Raw genomic sequence first — 19,949 nt, 5'->3', positions numbered from 1 at the left:
TTGGCTAATGTGTATATTATGCCTATTCATGATTATTTTGCATATTATAATAATACACTCTTCTTTCAGTAAATTCCCATAAAATATACAAATTATATGTTTATTTTTGCCTATATAGTGATGCACCCTTCTTTCAGTATTATCTCATTAATGATAAAGGCAAAATATATCGATGGAGAGCCCATATAGCATAAGGTCATTTGGCATAAAATGATTTGGTATAAAGCCATTTGCCATCTAGCCATATATATGCTCCTTCCTTTCAAAAAGGATGTTCTTCATGTTATGCCAAATGGTCATTGGCCAAATTACCATTATGTCAAATGATCCTTGATCATTCTTGCCATTTGGCAACCTTACGGAACATTTTATCTATATCGTCAACAGGATAAGACTGAAAGAAGGGTGTATCACTATTTTGTGCAAAATTAAACAAGTCATTTTTAATTTGGACTTGACGTAAAGAAGAGCGTATCATTTTAATGTGCAGAATAGTACGTTTTTATTTTGCCGAACTTACGTAATAATTATATCGGAAACGTATAATATGAAACTACGAACGTCTTTATTCTATTCGGGGTAGACCCAAAAGGTAAGCTATGATGCACCTTCTTAAAACATTGATGAAAAAGCTGGATACATCACCATATTTGATAAAAATTGGACATACATGTGAATTTATACATTTGGAAACTACTATACCGAAAGAAGGGTGTAGCTCTATTTTGTGCAGAATAGTGATGAGTTGTATATTCTTTTAAATAAATATTGGATATTGTGTTTCCCCTAGACTGATCTATCAGTCTTCATTAGTGCCAATAAAAGTGAAACTACTGTGACAGTTCATTTGCAAATGAAATTTGAATTATGCGTAAAGTGTTCACAATTAGCAGCACCAATGCTAATCTTCTCATGTACTTGTAAACAACTTTGTATGGAGTTTCATTTTCAAGTATTTTTAACTACATTATTTCAAAACTTTAAAGTAGGTATATAATTTTCTGGGGAATGGTCCATTCTGGGGATTGTTATTCTGGGGAATGGTTCATTCTGGGGAGTGAAATTCTGGGGAATGGTACATTCTGGGGAATGAGATTCTGGGGAATGGAATTCTGGGGAATGGGTTTCGGGGGAATGGTTTTCTGGGGAATGTTATAGAATCATACAAACAATAGTAACTGAGGAATGTATTATGAATCGAGTATACTCAACAAATTTATAATATATAAACAAATAGATATTAAGAACACAATGTAATTTAGAATGGTCTACAAAATGCTTGACGTCAAATAAATAAAAAAAAATAATGTTCACTTGGCAAAGTGTGAACTGATAGCTTAACACACAATATAAAAAGCCATTTTTTTTAAAATTTATCTAATATGCTTGGATTTAAAAATACTCAACTGGCACATTTCTTTAAGGTGATTATAGAACGAAGCCGGGGCCCAGATAGCCGTAGCAGTAAACGCGCAGCTATTCAGCATGACCATGCTGAGGGTCGTAGGTTCGAATCCCGCTGGTCGAGGATCTTTTCGTAAAGGAAATTTTCTCGATTCCCAGGGAATAGAGTATCTTCGTACCTGCCACACGATATACACATGCAAAAATGGTCAATCGGCAAAGAAAGCTCTCAGTTAATAACTGTGGAAGTGCTTATAAGAACACTAATATGAGAAGCAGGCTTTGTCCCAGTTGGGACGTAACGCCAGAAAGAAGAAGAATAGAACAAAGCCACATCTCTATTTTTCAAGAACCAAACAGCGCTCGGCGTTTTAAATTTATCCCATTGGTCACCACCAGCAAACAAGCAATTTGATTGATTCTCAACGCGAACTGTTGTCAGTTTCTCCAGTCTTGTGCACTTGAAAATTTAAAGTTTGGCTTCGTTTTATAATCACCTTAATTGTAGTAGAACTCTCAATAAACTGAAAGTTTTGCCTCACATCAACGATTATTAAATATTTCTAGGAAATTAAATGAACTGGGGATCAATAATTTATGTCTTTTAAACGTTAAGAATATGTCAGATACAGCTGACTTTCAAATTTGACTGTACAAAAAAATTGGAGGCCACACTCTGATATGAGCTAACTTTTAGCGCTTCCAATGTAAACAATAGATAATTTACAAAAGTTACAAAGTTTATACTATTTTGCATTGCAGTGATATATGTAAAATTGAAATTGCGTACCTAATTAAAAACTAAACAATTGAATTTGCCTGTCCAATCGATTTGTACCGTAAAATCGGGTGTAATTGATCAGCAGGGTGAAATTGATCATCGTATCACACGATTCTATTTATTCGTAATGGAGCACAAATATGAATGTAAGCTGCAGTAAATGAACGTTGTTTGTCGTAACTATTGTCGAATTGTGTGTTGTGAAGTTTTTTGCGTTGAAGAATGATAGTAATAATCAAAAAAAAAAATAATGAAAAATTTCAAAATCATGCATGGTGCAGTATTGACAAACATCTATAAACTTCTATTTCTAAGCAAGGATTTGAATATAGTATAAACCTGAAAGTTTGTGAGGATGCTTGAGATATATCTGCAAACCAGATTTCATCACCAAAACTCGCACCAATTAGCTCAAATGGTTGAAATAATTGAATTTCTGTTAGATATCATTGATTTCCTTAGGAAATTGCATACATTTAGGCGTTTTCCGCGTTATTCTCGAAATTTATCTATTCGTTACTTAAATAAATATTGCATTGTTAAGATTTTGATAAGTATATTCGTATTCAGGGAGCTACAATTTATCATGCAACTCTACAATAAAACTAACTAACAATAATGGCAATGACAAGTGATCAATTTCACCCCGAAGTGAGATCCACTGATTTTTTATTTTAGAGATATTTGTTAACACTAAAATGACATTTGTTAGAAAATTTCAGTACATGAGTCGATGAGGCACACCTTCGTACTTATTCCAGCATTTAGTTGTTTGGCATTGTTAACATTATAGAAAACAGAGTAGAAAACCCGTGAAAAATGATCAATTTCACCCGAAATTACGATATGTGACTCTCGTCGCATGATTAGGTAAATCCGAGATTTTCGCAACAGTTTTTCATTCACTCGCGATTTTCGCGTCTGGCGGCACAAATCCGCGAGAATCGCGAATTTCGCGACTGTTGTAACAGCCCTGCAGATTTTTGGATGTTGACTGAAGATGAAAAAGATGTTTTCAGTCAAAAATACAGATTGAAATGTATGTGGCAACACTATGGACCAATACACGAGTTCACTATTTGACGTTTGAGCGGTGCCGTGTTATTTTTGTGACCACGGCAAAGGGTGAATAAGCCATTTTACGAGACGTTTCGGAACAGCTGATCGCCGAAACGGCGTCAATTGACAGGAGACCTGGGATTAAATTCAGCGTGATTTTTAACAACGCCTCATCTTACCAAATGGGGGACATGGAGAAAATGACAAAAAAGAGATCCAAAAATGTTCGTTACTGCAACATTACACCTAGTTGTTGTATCAGCTACCTCTTTGTTACACAAATTGCACATAAATTGCACATAATTGGCACTTTTGTGATTAGAAATATTTTAATAATTTTTCTCCATTTAAGTTTTCGCCTGTATGAAAAGCTACGCTAGAAATGCGCACAGTCATCAACCATCATCGTCGCGAAAACTGACGACGATGATTGAATTCTCCCAGGTCTCCTGTCATTTGACCTGCTTCGTAAAATGGCTCATTCGGCACCGCTAAAACGTCCATTGGTAAATGGTCCATTGTGAACGTCACATTCTGGCATAAACCGAAGTTTGTCAATGCTGGTGGCCCTGAATTTTTTTTGTAATGGCAAGTATTATGCGTGGCGCTAAAAATTCTCGCGGCGACTAAAAAACACTTGTAGATCGCCGCAGGTACCTTAAATCGTTTTGGTGTCTTCTGCGCGATCATGCCTTGGACAATCAGGAATAATCACGCAGAAGATACCAAAACGATTTGAAGTACCTGCGGCGATACGTTTTTTAAGAAGTTTTCAAGATCGCCGTCGCGATAAATAATCGCGCAATGCACAGTATGCACTTCAACAGAAAAATAAACGCCTATTTCGATGCGTGGAAAATTTCTTGCAAGAAATAGTCAAGGAAAACATTTTTCTTTGAGGCAATACGCAGTTGAAAATAAATTTCAATTCAAATGGAGCCCACTGTAGAAAATTTCTTGACAATTTCTTCCGCAGAAATTTTTACTTTTCTTGAGCGGAACAGTATACCCAGAGCTTAATAGAGAATTTGACATCTCAAAACTCAGTCCGATTAGTACAATCCCAATGTTATGTATTTTATCCAGAAAAAAATCCAGAACCTTGGAGCAATCCATGAGACACCTACAATCAGCTGTATTTTTTTTTTGTTTACCATGAGCTTTTGACGTTTATCGATCGGAGTTGATTACAATGGAAAATGTTAAGATTTGATAAAACTCGCATGTTTTGTTTGCCCTTCTGTTTCGGTTGCATGCACACTTTTAGCTGTCGTCATATCGCGGAAAGTCCAGGGTGGGTGTACGGCTGTCAACTACAAACAAAGCTCGCCTAACAATCATCTCCCGGGCGGGCCGTCCCAAACAGCATCATCTCTCACGCGGGCCGACCCAAACAGCACAGGTCGAAACGCGGGCCATGCCAGATAGTAAATGCTGATGCATTTCAACACTCAAACAGCGGGTTGTCTAGCAGCGTTGTGAGCTAAACGAATACACCCACACAACATGAACGGTAGGCGAACCTCGTTGCGTATACCCCCCCTGGGAAAGTCCTAGCCTTATTGAAATCCATTCTGGGCAACATATTTGAAAAAAAAAAAATAAACTTACATATTTTTGAATCGAGTCCATTGTTGTGGTTCTGGTGGCCACCACGGAGTATTCATCTTGTACGGCTTCCTTGACAGCAGAACGAACGTAAGAATCTAATTTGGCTGAATTATGATAAGCCCAAGCTCCAGCTGCTATTTCAGCGACAAGAACGATCAGAAGGCAGCTGAAAAACTGCAAGGAAAAATGTCTTGGAAAACGTGAAAACTAACTAATAGTGTTAAAAATTAACTTACCGAGAACAGCATGCACTGTGATTCTTTGAAGGCTCCACAACATCCCAGGAACGCAACAGAAAGCATGAGCCCGCCTACGACCAATAAAATGTACAGTCCAATGAAATAGTTATTTTCATTCTGGGTCATTGAAATCAAAAACGTGGGATCCGTTAGCATCCATATCGCCAGCAAAACAATGGCGAATCCGATGAGCTGAAAATAGACACAGATATTATTGCGCATTTCTTTCATTACTGCCAGTGTTTGGATTTTGATCCGAATAAACCGATCGAACCATATTCGGAGAGTGTAACAGTTCGCGAACCATAACAGTTCGTGGCACATCGCAATCGGAGAGCCCTAAACATTCATTCTCTCGTTTGGTACGTGGCACGAGAGCGTTCAAGAGCAGCAAATCTCACAGACTGCAACAGTATCGAGCCATTTAGGTGATTTATGTTTTGCATAAAATTTGTAATAACTTTAATATTTTCTGGTAATGCAGCCTTTAACAACCTAATTATATTTAAGCTTTTGGATTATTCAACACACCTTTGGTTGCAAACATAGCACAGAAAACGGAAAATATTCGCCTTTGTTTCTTGATCAGAATGAAAGTGGGTCAGCGAATGTTACAAGTGTTGACAAACAGTGATCGGCACCAAACAGAGGGGGGGGGGTGTGTCTGTCTTGTTTTCGTTCATGGCTCGTTATCTTCCACGAACTATGAATGTCATGCGTGTTGTATGAATGCAGGCGGTTAAATGGGATGAAATTATGGCTCATGTGTCAATGATCGTTAAATTTCCCATAGCTAAGTATGCTGTTTCGCTCAAGAAAAGTAAAGAAATTCCTTGACTGAATGTTTCCAGAAATTTCCTACAGAGAGCCCCCTTTGAAATTACAACTCTTCTCAACTGCGTACTGCGATCAGGAAAAATGTGATTTTGTGGACCATTTCGGGGAAAAAAATTACCACGCATCGAGATAGGCGATTCCTTTTCTTGAGCAAAACAGCATACTTAACTTTAAGCCTTAAAAATGGTTCTGGACTTGTCGGCTTTTCAATTTTGCTCCCATTTGACAGCCGCCCCCAGCCCCACCCTTGGTTTGCATACGTTAACATTATGTATAAGGAAACCATAAAATTTATTTGGTTTGTTTTTGGCTGGTACAGGCATCCCACAGTTATGGATCAGAGTTGAATTAAACGGAGAATATTTCATCAAATAGAGTTGGAATTACCCAGAACACATTTCACCTAAGTGAACCATGAATCTTTACAGGTAATTTTTACCGACTCCCTAATACGCGGTCCTCATGGTAAATCTCACTACGCAATCCGTTTAATATGAGCGTTGTGTGTAGTCTTCACACATCAAGTGGCGTTGTGCATTTAAGGCGAAGTAGCCCGTCATTCGTTTTAGCAGCAATGATGACTTTACAGCGTGCAATTTCAAAGTGATAAAACTCAGCATTGATAGTTTATATTGACTTTAAAAAGTATCACTGTACGTGCCAATATGCATAAAGTATGCTGATACTTTTTCAGCTGTGTCAGTGCAAAACCAACTGATTTTCTTTGATTCGAAATCGTGAGGATAATTAGCAACAATCATCGACGACCCGTACAAATTTCAATGACGGCCTACTTCGCCTTAAATTAAACCATCAACATGGTAATTTCGATCGCAAGGCTATTTTCAATGTACTGAGCCTTAAGCCTGATTCGCTGCTGACAAGTAATTTCTTGGCCTATCTTGATGCATGGAAAATTCCTGCAAGGAAGCGATCAAGGAAGCGCTATTTTCTGATCGCAGTACGCAGTTGAAAAGAGATGTCAGTTCAAACGGGAGTAGCTGTAGAAAATTTCTGCAAGGAATCGGGAAGAAATTTCTTTAGCGATTCCTGTTCAGCAGCAAATCAGGCTTTACATTACATTTTGACAGATGTAATAGACGATACTGTCAATAGGAGAAGAAGGTAAAAAATGACGAGCAAATTATGTGCACCACGCTGAATCAAGAGATTGATAATTATTTTCACATGTTTCTAAACAGTTCTTGAATTAGTTGAAAAGTTTAATATTCTTAATAATTCTAGTTATCATTAAAGTTAAATTGACGATGAGTTTAGTGAAATTTACCGATTACATTAACTTTAATCCCTTCACAAAGGTTGAACTAGGTTGGAACTCAAAGCGTCCAATAATCAATTTGGATTAGATTGCGTCTTATGAAAGGCAAAAGATTATTCAATATTGGAGCAGATAGGGTTTCAGCTAAATTAAATAACTATTTCATACAAATGTTCCTTTGATTGCTGTCGTGTTCATGTTCAGTTTTTTGAACAAACACAAGGATCCCAAGACTGATCGCGAATTTGTGTTCTCCAAAAGTTTTGACACGTGGGACACGCTGCGTGGGAAATTTCTTGCAAGAAATGGTCAAGAAAAATATTTTTCTTGGATTGCAGTACGTAGTTGAAAATAAATGTCATTTCAAAAAGAGCTAACTGTGGAAAATTTCTTGACCTTTTTCCGCAGAAATTTTTACTTAAAAAAAAAGCAGAACAGCATACTTAGCTCTAGGGATGGTATACAGAAATTACTTCACGGTAAATTTCAACTTTTTCGAATACTCCCTTTGTCACACTTTTTGTATGAGTCCTCCGAACATTTTGTAAGGCTTGTAACGCTTGGCTCGACCCCCTCCCCGCGCTTTGCAAGAAAAATCCACGGAATGCGATTATCTGAGAATGTCGATATACAGTCGCAGTGGTAATTACAATCACTAAATATTTTAGATTTATTAAATTTTGGAACATTCGCGTCCTTAAAGAACGAATTGAATTGAATCCAATGTTTACGTTGCACTCATATTGCTGGATATATTTAGATTTAAAATGAGATCCGCAATTCTATGTAGGGATAATATTCCTAAATTCATATTATGAAATGTATTCGAATTCCTAATACAGGTACAGGATTGAAAAAGAAAATGCGTTTACTATTCGTCATCGCGGGCGTACGCTGTCTAGTTTGTCGATGGTTAAAAATCAGTGACTTGTTCTTAGCTTAAACGCACCAAGGTCATGCAAAATTCTTGAATGTTTTTTTTTCCTGCCAGAATGGGCGGACATTTCAAGATCGGAAGTTCTATAAGCATTTTAGTTTTTTTAAGTCAGATACTCACCCAAAATAACAAATTCACTAAAATTACAAGGTACTTGATGATCCCACAGCATCCGCTTAGACCCATGTTAGCGCCGAAATGCAAAAATTTCTTGAGATAAATTAAACTGTTTATAAAATTATTCGTCAAAGTCAAAAGCACTATTTTCGATTCTCGCTCGGGAGAGGCCTGCACGGAGGTGGGATTTAACTCAATTTTGGGTTATTTCAACTAAGGCTGTGAACCGTTTCACGAATTCGTTTAACTATAAGCCATTTTACGAAGCCTGGTCAAATGACAGGAGACCTGGGATTTTTCAATCATCGTCGTCAGTTTTCGCGATGATGATGGTTCATGACTGTGCGCATCTCTAGCGTAGCTTTTCATCCAGGCGAAAACTTAAATGGAGAAAAATTATTAAAATATTTCTGATCAGAAAAGTGCTTTTTTATGTGCAATATGGGTAACAAAGAGGTAGCTGATACAATAACTAGGTGTAATGTTGCAGTAACGAACATTTTTGGATCTCATTTTTGTCATTTTCTCCATGTCCACGTTTGGTAAGATGAAGCGTTGTTGAAAATCACGCTGGATTTAATCCCAGGTCTCCTGTCAATAGACCATTTCCGTCAGACCTTACCCCCTATTTTTATATTTTTCTTCGAAAGACGATTATTTTTAATGATTATTGACGCTTTCAGATCTAATTTATATGCACTCCTGATTTTATTGTAAATTTTTGAAAATTCGAGAATTTACCACATTTTGAGTAGTGCGGCACAGTTGTTTCAACCCTGTGGGTAAACAAAGTGGAGATTTTCCCACAACTTTCAAAACCCCTGCGCTGAGTGTTTGTAGATATGACGAAATGTCAATGTCAAATCAAGCACACGAGACGACACGACAAAATGGAGAAATCTGAGGTCCGATGGGCAAGCTTCGTTGTAAATGAAGCCCATCCTTTACTATTGTACTAATAACAAAAACTTTTACCGGAAGACGACTGCTAATAGACCGTTTTAAGCTTAGCAAGTGATGGAATTCTCCTTGGAAGCATTTCTGCAAAGCTGCGGAACGTTTTCTACAAGAGGGGCATATTGGCCGGTTTGTTTTGAAACGCTGATTTTTTTTAATTAAATTCTGTTAAGTGTACGGAGTTAGATTATTGATCAACTATAGAATCAGCAGCATATTGAGAAAAAATATAAAACTCAAAATTATATGCCTATAATGTAGCCTATAAAAAGTATATCAACATATACTAAAAAGATTTTAAATAACTATTGTAGTTAATTTTATATGAGATTTGAAATTTCGCTTCCTATACCTCGCCGGGTAAAATTTTCGACGCTTCACGCATCGAGCAAACTTTTCCCAGATGGCAGCACTGTACCTTCGTACACTCGAATTAGTTAAAATTTGACATTTCGATAGTTATTTTCCCCTCAAATAGTTAAATTGAACTTCGCGGTCGACCCATTTGAGCTTTGACAGTCGAGTAGTTATTTCAGAACAAAGTTGACAGATGATTAGTTATTCTCAAATTCACGGGAGCAGAAAATAACTTTCGAACTGTCAAGGTTAACCATGCTCCAGAGCAGGGTTATTTGTAACCGGAGGGGAAATAACTAACGAGCTGTCAAATTTTAACTAAAAGTTAAACGAATCGGTGAAACGGTGCACAGCCTAAAGAGACTGTAAATAAAGAGACGAAAACAATACAGTACCAGAATTACGGCCTAACTAACAAATGAGCCTACACGCTAAGATCAATTTACCCAAATATGGGTAAAGTTTACCCATAATCGCCAAAAAGTGCACACACTCATTTTAAGTGTAGTCCGCAGCTGATAAGTACTGTGTAAAGCTAAGTATGCTGTTTCGCTCAAGAAAAGTAAAGAAATTCCTTGACTGAAAGGGTCAAGAAATTTCCTACAGAGAGCCCCCTTTGAAGTGACATTTCTTCTCAACTGCATACTGCGATCAGAAAAAAGTTATTTCCTTGACCATTTCTTGGGAGAAATTTTCCACGCATCGAGATAGGCGATTCCTTTTCTTGTCAGTAGCAAACCGGCCTTAAAAGTATAGGACAAGAAACGGTCAAGAAATGCTTTTTCTGTTGAAATTTCCTATGCGGTCCGCAGCTGATAAGAAATTTATACAGTTTTTCGAATTTGCCAACAGATGGCGGATTACTGTTCTAAAAACATTCAGCTGTCACTTTTCTTACGGAATAATATGCTGATCTATTATTCCGCAAGAAAAATGACATTTCGTATTTTGAAACCGGCGCCGTGTGCAGTGTGACGAGTGTGACCAAGTGAAAAAAAAAAACGATCTGTCCAAAAGTTCGTTGTGCTCTTGTTCTGAAAACCGTGTTTGTGTTTGCATTTTTAATTGCGATGGAGTACGCCGATGTAGAATTTTTGGAGCTAGGAGAGTTTATTGATTTGTCCCCACCGGACTTTGATACGGAAGCCACAGAAGCTTCTCCTGATGTTTCTCCTCCCGCGGCTGCCGGGAAACGCCAGAAGAAGAGAAGAAGGACGGATTTCTTCTCTTCTGAGGATAAGAAACAGCTGGCTGCAGCTGTAAAGGGTCGCCCAGAAATCTGGGACCTTTCTAATCGAGACCATTACAACAGTGGTGCGATCGATCGGGCCTGGAGGGAGATTGCGAAGCAGCTCAACCGAACCTGTAAGTAGATAAAGGCAATCATAGGCATAGCCAGAGTTTCCACAAGGGATGTTTGTGAGTTGGAAATTGATCAATAAGTGGAATACTAAACGCGTTTTGGCTCCTATCGGTCGGCAATTTCAGCCAAGTTATTGGAACGGGATATATTGGATGTCTCATAGTTCTCCCAAGAATTTCCTTAGATAGACTATACGATTTTCTTCTAAAGACAACAGCCGAATTCCTTCAGACTTCTTAAAAAGGCTTTCTTAAACACATCCGACTAAAACTCCTCCATGAATATGCTTAGGAATTCCTGTAGATGTTTTTCCAGAATTTGGTTTTTTGTTTCTCCTCCACAGGGGTGGTAGCAACTGAGTGCCTTTAAGTTCTAACTTTAGAGAACCTATGCTTGCAAATAGAGACCAAAGAGAGACCGAACTCTTGCATAAAGCTAAGTATGCTGTTTCGCTCAAGAAAAGTAAAGAAATTCCTTGACTGAAAGGGTAGAAATTTCCTACAGAGAGCCCCCTTTGATGTGACAATTCTTCTCAACTGCGTACTGCGATCAGAAAAAAAGTGATTTTCTTGACCATTTCTTGGGAGAAATTTTCCACGCATCGAGATAGGCGATTCCTTTTCTTGTCAGTAGCAAACCGGCCTTAACTTGTGTTCTCGCCCTAAAAGCCATTGGTAGTGTGTAGCTTATTGTTTCTAAACAAATGAATGGACTAAGATGAAAGCTATCACTACTGGGAGACAGAGGAGGATATTCTTTTCATCGAAGCATTGTTAAATAACGTGTAAATACATTCGATTGCTCGGTAACAAAAAGCTACACACTCGGTTACCAATGGCTTTTAGGTCGAGATGACAAGTTGTGCGAGAATTGTAATCAAAAACAGACCATACATAAACCAATAAAATAAAAAATTGTTTAATTAGGAATCACCAGATGAAGGCTTTTATAAGAATGTCTCAGAAAAGTTGGTCAGACAGATTTTTTTGAGAATTGAGTGTTACTGCATGTAATACTGATGGTGTTACTGTAAGTATTGTGAATTTCTTTCACTATTGGACTGCAAAGTGCGGCTTCGTGAGTGCGAAAATGCAAATAAAAGTGCGGGATTGCATCGAATCATGTTGGTATCTTCAGAGCACTTATTCGTTGGACTGTGAGGAATAACCCCACTGAAAACACCGACGCTATTTGCCGCAATCGCGCACTTTCATTAGCATTTCCGCATTTGCAAAAACTTCTGCGATAGTCCAGTGGTGATAAATATTTAAAGATTTCAACAAGGAATTTATCTAGGTATACATTTGCAAGTTTCTACAGAGATTCTCCATTTTGGTTGAAAACGAGAATTTAGACGCTTTCCATTAAAAATAGGGACATTTTAGAGACTTGCATTGAAATAGAGAATCTAAAAAGAGAACTGTTACCAGCCCTGCCTCCAGGTGCTTTGCATTCTTCGAAGTTTTTTTTTCAGAAACTCTTCAATGTTTTCTATCGAACTAATTGCTTTAAAAAGGCAATGCACGAGTTTTATAGAGCAAATGTACCATTAGTGGTGCAACTAAAGGAAAACTGTTGAAAACTGGTGATAAAATCATGAAATATGTATTTTCAACTTATCAGTAGATAGACTTCAAATCCTTCTATCATTCAAATGTATAAAAACCACGATTCACTTTAAATTTCCCAGCAAATAGCCTTGCACCAATAATAGAAACACTGTTCCTTTAGTGAAGGTTGGTTTAAAGAATTATTCCTTTAGTAGGCTTATACACAAACTTCATAACGCTCTAGTGGGTGGGTGGGTGTTTTCTTGATGATACGGCTCATACAAAATTTGTAGACCTCGGGTGGGTGGGTGCCAAAAATGTCCATTTTCTGCGTTGAAATATGTGAATGAACCCAGTGGCGCAAACCATTGATTTCTTGGAGACCCTCCACTATGGGTACTGATGTACCACTATGTAATGTTTTTGCAAATGTGCAAAAATTTTAAGCAAAATAATTGTTTGATCTAAATGGCTTCGAAATCATGTAGGCTAGTTTTCCTTTTCAATATTATCAAATAATTTGTAAGAAGTACTGCTTGATATTTGATAGAAAATTAAACAAAACAAAAACGATTCGTAGGCAAACAATATGTGAGCAACGATTTTTAGCACCTTTATAAAAATAACTTTAGGATATTTTTCCCTTGTTGGTGAATAATTTGGGATTTTGATATCTGGACAAATTAGGAATGTTGAAGCAAAATATAAACTAATTAAGGTAAAAGAGATCTCACAGATTATTTTTGAATTGTTGGTGGAAGCTTTGGTAGTCTAAGAGTTTTCTGAGACATATTGGATATTATGACGGATAACGATTAATTTAGATTATTTCTGAATAAATTGAGGTCCACAGTGTACTATGAGATTGTTTTTGGATTGTTTGGTATATTCTGAGAGAGTGTTTAAACCATTTTTTGAATGTTGAAAAACAACGAGAAACTCCTACAATATTTTTGAACCTCAATTTTTGGCAAATGTTTAGGAAATCTGAGTGAATTTCTGGAAATATTGTGAATGTTGAAGGACAATAAGAAATTTAAAAAAAAATCTGTACTTATAGAGGATCACAGAGCACTATAAGATTATTTCTAAGTTATTTTACAATACTACCTTGGTATTCTTAGAGAGAGTAGTGTTTGATCCGTTGAATCTGTTGGATGCTCGACGGCGAGCGACGGAATCCGGATCGTTTCCGGTTCGCTTAGTAACCGCACTATCGGTATCGTTCTATCCCTTTCTCAATTTGACCTGCATTCGGCCGGAGCCGGTATTGTTCGTTATAGTAAAGATAGCACCAGTACTTACACATTGAAGATGCTTCTGATCCTGAGTTGCGCCATTGTCGTGACACTTATCAAAAAAATAAACACCGGATTAAACAATCTGGTGACACTACTTCTGAGACGGAAAGTCTCCCACTACAAAAAAGCACGGCTAATCGCTTCAATATTTAGATGTAGAGTCTACATCAACTCTAGCTACCACAGTTACAATACAGTACAGCTGTTTTTGCAATAACGGAGTAGCAAACACGCTCATGCACACTACCTTGGTATTCATAGAGAATGTTTGGAAAGTTTTTAAATGTAGACGGTACAGGTGTTACTCTAAATATTCCTCGTAATATTCCACAAAAATGTTATGAGCAATTAGAAAGAATTCAATTGGGAAATTGTTATTCTCATGATTTCTCAAAGTAGTTCTCCGCATATCTATCTGAAAGGAAGAACAGCTAAAATTGAGTCTCTGAAGAAGGTCCCAAACGGACCGAAACGTTGGACAAAATGAAATAACAGTCTTTTGATTTTATCAGAACTGAAAAGCCAATCTATCATCAACGCAGATCTACCTGCATTTTTTATATTTCTCCAAAATCAAGGAGCAACATCCTCTATTCCTTTAAAACATCCTCGGAATTTTTGTTTTATTTTCTTAGCTTTGCTTAACTAAGAAATGTTTAAAAAAATCTAACATTTTTTTTAAAGTTCCTAGCGGAAACCGTTGAACTGTTCGTTCAAAAACTCTTCCACGAAAATACTCAAAGATTTCCCGAGTAATTTGTTTAAGGATGTCTTAGAGAATTAAATTATTGTTTCCCTAAGATTCTCGTAAACAAAATACCAGATATTCATGTAAGTATTTTCCAGAGATTTTTTTTCTTCAAACCGCAAGAATTTTTTTGAAGAAAATATTCATCGATTCACTAAGATTTTGCAATTCATTCTTGAACTTCTCAAAAGAATTCTCCAGAAATTCCATCAAGTATTATTTCAGATTCTAGAAATCATTCCATTTTATTATTGGTAATCTCAAGATTCTTTCATAAATAACATTTAAAAATTTATCCACTCTCCATATTTTGGTTCAAAAACTACTCCCTGAATCTTGTCCTGAATATCTCAATACTTCTAGGAATTGCTTTACAAATTACTTTACGAATCACTCCATATCAGATTTCTAGAGAAACACATACAAAAAAGGATTGAAAGAACTTTGTAGGTAATGTTTTTAATAATTGCAGCTGACATTTAATTCGGAAAAATTTGCTACATTCCTGTCGTAAAATTCAATATCGTCTTTTATAATAAAAAAATATAGGTGTTAAAACGCATGGAAGTTTTACTGAAAGTAAAATAAAATCAAAAAACTTAGATAATATTTTGTATGAACTCCGAAGTGTCATGATACTATATTGTGAACATATTGATGTAGGAAAAACCATTTTTCCTACCTTTAAAAATATCAAACAAACTAACTTGAATAGTCTATTATCGAGGAAATCTACAAAGGTTTGTTTTTTTTTTTTCAAGAAACCCTGCAAGATTTTTTTCGCTTTATCCTTCAAGAATTCATCCACGTTTCCTCACAAAAATCCAAAATTCCTTATTATTTTCTAAGAATTTGTCCAGCATTTCATCCGAGTAAAAAAAAGTTTCTCAAAAAACCCAATCTTCAAAAATTAACCCGCAAAGTGCCGGGACGAACCTAAAATTTTCAAAATGCTCGTTCTCAGTAATGCTCCAACCGATTTTCGAGATTTTTGGCTTTTAGTGAAGGGGAATAGTTGTACTAACTTTCTGCGTTGGTGCCGCCCCGCCAAAACCCTCCCCGTTTTTTGGAGATGCAAATATGTCTGTGTTTTTTTCCGTTTTTCACGCTGAGCTGACCAAATAGCTCTGGTTCTTAATTGGATTCGTCGCCCAGTTACCTAAATCTTATCAGAGAGGTGCCGTTCAGTGAGGGGATGGTTACACACATCTCGGGAATAACTTGGCTCCGATGGTAAGTGACCTGGTTCTCCGGAAAATCCGGAATATTCGTGAAGATGGTCAATTCGTGAAAGTCGTCCTAAACAGCTGCGATTTTTTGCCAATTCATCAGATTTCATTATCAAAGAACGTAATAGATGATAGTGGTTTTGGCGGGGCGGCACCAACGCAGAAAGTTAGTACAACTATTCCCCTTCACTAAAAGCCAAAAATCTCGAAAATCGGTTGGAGCATTACTGAGAACGAGCATTTTGAAAATTTTAGGTTCGTCCCGGCACTTTACGGGTTAAAGAACATACAGTAACATTTGTCGTAATGTCATGAGAAATTCTAAAAACATGTATCTCCTGTCCTGTACTTTTATCTCCTGTCTCCTATTAGGTTTTGTTTTGTTTTCTTGGTTACTTTTTGATCTCGTTTTGTGGCATTTTTTCAGGCAAGGGTCTTCTAATTTCCTAATTCCTAATTTTTAAGGCACTCAGTCGCACTAGTTGCAGAAAATCTACTTTGAATTTTTGTCAGCAATGTTTCATTCTATAACACCTACCAAATATTTTGTTTTGATTAAATCTTTCACTAACAAGATATTTAAAGTTAGATACCATTCCCCATACAAAAAAAATGAACAAAAAAACTCCTGCTGATCAACTGTGGGCAAGAGAAAAGCAAGTAACCCATTGTTATTGAATATGTTGGGAGTTCTTAAAGAATGTCTGAATTCATTTGGAATGTTGAAGGATAACCAGAAATTCTTAAAATATTATAAAAAGATTACTTCTGAATTATTGGTAAATATATTGGAATTCTTGGAGAATGTCTGAATGAATTTGGAATATTGACGGTTAACGAAATTCCTAGATTGTTTCTGAATACAGTCAAACCTCCATGAGTCGATATTGAAGGGACCATCGACTCATGGAAATATCGAGTCATGGAACAGCTATTCTTTGGAAAGCTGTTTGAAGGGACCATCATAGTAACCATGATTTTATGTTTTTAGTATGGTTCCATGAGTCGATATCAAGTAATGGAACATCGACTCATGGAGGGATGACTGTATATGAAAAATACAAATAACTTTAAGATGACATTTGAAATTGCAAGATTATTTTTCAAGTGTTGGTACTTAACAATTTTGAGAGAATGTCTGAAAATAACTTAAATATAGAAGGTTAACGAGAATAAATCAAGCATTATAGAGAACTCTAAGTATATATCTCAGTTGTTGGTAAATACTTTGGAATGTTGTGAGACATTATCTAAATAAATTTGAAATGTAAAAGGAAGTGGCGCATTCGAACAGAGAAAAAAAAGGGCTCGTTCACAAATTTCATAACGCTGAAGGGCGTGACTATTTCGGCGTTATGTAAATTATTAATGAACCCTTAACCACCTTAACTCTATCGTAGCAAACTAGTGGATTCTGATTTATTTTTCTGTCCGTCATGGGGGTTCGGCCCCTGTCTTTGCCCATGCAGGCAATCACCAGGGTTTGAAGATAAATAGTAACTGATATCCATTATTTTTAACAGGCGACATGTGCAAAACGGCGTGGATCTCACTTCGCGAGAGCCATCGGTACAGGAAGAAAATTGTCCAGAAGAAATCCGGTAGCGAAGGGGGAGAGCCACTTCCAGGCCCATCAAGCAGTTGTTTGGAGTGGGAGTTTGCGGAGGACTTATCGTTCCTACCGGACACTTCTCGCAAGCGCAAGTGTGTTTAAATTTATGTTTTGAACAATGAATGGCTTTACATAAAGTTTTTTTTTTTCAGAACGTTTTCCACCACAAAGCAATCGGAATCCGCTGCACATGAAATCGAACACGAAAGAACTGAAGAAGAAGGTCGGACTAATTACTTTTACGTAAGTTGTTTAAACAGTCGCGATGAAAGTCGAGTGACAATACTTCTCTATACGAAACCGAAAATTCTTACCTCACGCCAATCATAGAATAAGTCGCGTCCATTTGTTACGTAACGTCAAAATTGAAATTTTTGGACCCCTCTCCCCTCCGGAACACTTTTTGTATGTAACAATTTTAAATTTTTGTATAAGCCAAAAAGCTTGAGCTTACCCCTCCTCCCACTGGATCGTTACGTAATTTGTGGACGGCGCCTAAGCACAAATATTATACACTCAAGAAAACAGCCCCCTGGAATACACGTACAGTTGCACATACCTGGTTCGATTTTTCTATTTCATTAATTCCATTTGTATCATGTAAGCTGTACATTCTTAGCAATCACCTTACATTTGTGTTGCTCTTATACATCATTTGAGACACATTTAACGTATGTGCAAGATTTACACTGTTTCAAAGCACATTGTGTAATAAATGATTGTTAAAAAGATAGATTATTAAATATTGGAATTAGATTGTTAAAAAGTTTGGAACTTAGTTGTGATTTCATTCAGAATAATCAGATGTAGGTAAGCAGCAAATCACCACTTCAAGTGGTGTGCATCATAAAAAATTCGATGAAAGTGACAAATCCAATGTGCGATATTTCGATTTACTATACAAGGCGGACTTAGGTTGCCAAGATTGACAAGCGCCATAGCGGACCTTACTTAGGCAGCATCCATTTATTACGTAACGCTAAAATCGAAAATTATAATCCATACACTCAGAAGTAAAAATAGTCACAGAATTACTAAAGTTTATGCATTAATGACTATTTTATATATGCCTCTCTTCCAATCTGCTGTGAATTTCTACACTAAATGTCATTTCGTCTGATTGACGAATTGATAAATAGGAATAAATTTCCCTCCAGGATGAAAGAGAGGCAGATAGAAAATAGTCATAAATTACTAAAATTTAGTCATTTTGTGACTACCCGTGTTTCTGAGTGTATATCCCATTTTACGAAAGGACAACACTGATTATATTGCCACAGACAAACAGACGTAACACTCTAGATATTTCCATCGCACAGCAGAATAGCGCCCAATTCTAATATTAGGTAGTTGGCCGACTGGCCACCCGTGGTGTTCACATCGCTTTCGTTCGAGTTAGGTGTCGACCAGGGTAGACGCGTCACGCGGTTGGTTGGTTTGACTTTATTAACGAGATTTTTAGCCCTGGGCTAGTTCATCTCGGGGTCACGCGAAGCGACGCGGAAATCCTTTGGAGTTTGACATTTCATTATTAATAATTGTTATTCCTTCCCGTGCAATTTTCGTTTCGTTTCGCGTCTACCCTGGCCGTGCCCTTAGACGTTTGCTCACAACCGCCGCCTAGTTCGCGGTTGGCCAAATAAAGTATTTTTAGCATTAGGCATAAATGTACACGTAACAATGTTTTAAAATCATAATTGTTCTATCTGTTACGTATGTTTGTCTGTGATATCACACACAAACAGACATAACACTTAGAACAATTTTCTTCAAAATTCATCATCCATTTCACACCGTCATCATCTGGTGAGAACGAAACACTTTTTTGTGCAACAAGAGCTACAGAAAAAGCTAGTGCAAACGAAGAAAAACAATACGCGCCTCTAGTTGTGAGGTTCGTAACATAGCGAAATCGAGTTGCTCGTTAAATAAATGGTCCATAGTGTTACGTCTGCGTGTCTGCAGCGTTTTCTTCAATGATTCATTCAACAGTGTCATCTTTCGTTGAACTGATCCATTCTTATTTTTTTAGCAATCGCCACGGTCGGAAAACAAGAAGCCCAGCAAGGAAGATGATTCCCTCAGCGTTCTTGCGAGTAACATTACAAGTCTAATTGACTATTCCAAAACGCTGGAAGACAGTCCGCTCGTGTTCCAAACAGCGTTGGCCAATATCGACCGCATGCTGCAGAGGCTGTCGCCAGACGTTGCTGAAGATGCCATCTATGAAATGACCACTCTACTCTACAGAAAAATTAAGGAGCAGCAGCAGCTGTAATTCGTTTGCCTTACCTTACGGAAGGTATAATTTTATTTGTTTTCTTTTATGTGTACTTTAAACTCTATTGAGGCTGTTTAGCCTTATACCTCATAAGAATAAAAAGATTCATCTAGACTGATAGCATACATGATTGTAATTTTCTAGAGTAAAGAACAACGTGAACACCTCTTTTGTTTACTTTGAAATGGAGGGTTCTTCTCATTGAAATTATTCCACACTAGGAAGTAAGATGCACTTATATAGATGAGGATATACATCCTATATATTCGGTACAATCTATGAGTTAC

At 37.0% G+C, this 19,949-nt stretch overlaps 2 protein-coding genes across 3 annotated transcripts in view; one reads left to right on the top strand and one right to left on the bottom strand.

Annotated features, from left to right (window-relative positions):
* The window catches only part of LOC5577888 (tetraspanin-2), a 111,470-nt gene extending 102,951 nt beyond the window's left edge, over positions 1–8,519 (bottom strand). The window contains exons 1-3 of one of the 2 annotated variants that reach the window (XM_021851621.1): positions 8,268–8,519; positions 5,092–5,286; positions 4,856–5,029 (exon numbers count right to left, since the gene is read on the bottom strand). In XM_021851621.1, coding sequence (XP_021707313.1) covers positions 4,856–5,029; positions 5,092–5,286; positions 8,268–8,333 — 435 coding nt within the window. In that variant the 5' untranslated portion in view covers positions 8,334–8,519. The remainder of the gene's footprint in view (positions 1–4,855; positions 5,030–5,091; positions 5,287–8,267) is intronic. The other variant, XM_001663544.2, reaches the window with a different exon arrangement.
* A 1,945-nt stretch (positions 8,520–10,464) lies between these two features.
* LOC110678581 lies at positions 10,465–19,787 on the top strand. Its single transcript, XM_021851613.1, has 4 exons — positions 10,465–10,943; positions 17,293–17,473; positions 17,534–17,624; positions 19,414–19,787. Exons 1-4 carry the CDS (start codon positions 10,649–10,651, stop codon positions 19,657–19,659), a joined length of 813 nt encoding a protein of 270 aa, XP_021707305.1. The 5' UTR covers positions 10,465–10,648; the 3' UTR covers positions 19,660–19,787.
* The last annotated feature ends 162 nt before the right edge of the window (positions 19,788–19,949 follow it).

This window comes from Aedes aegypti, chromosome 1 (assembly GCF_002204515.2).
Source record: "Aedes aegypti strain LVP_AGWG chromosome 1, AaegL5.0 Primary Assembly, whole genome shotgun sequence".
Lineage (NCBI taxonomy): Eukaryota > Metazoa > Arthropoda > Insecta > Diptera > Culicidae > Aedes > Aedes aegypti.
The sequence above is the reverse complement of the archived record's forward strand: the minus strand, read 5'-3'. Positions and strand labels throughout refer to the sequence as shown.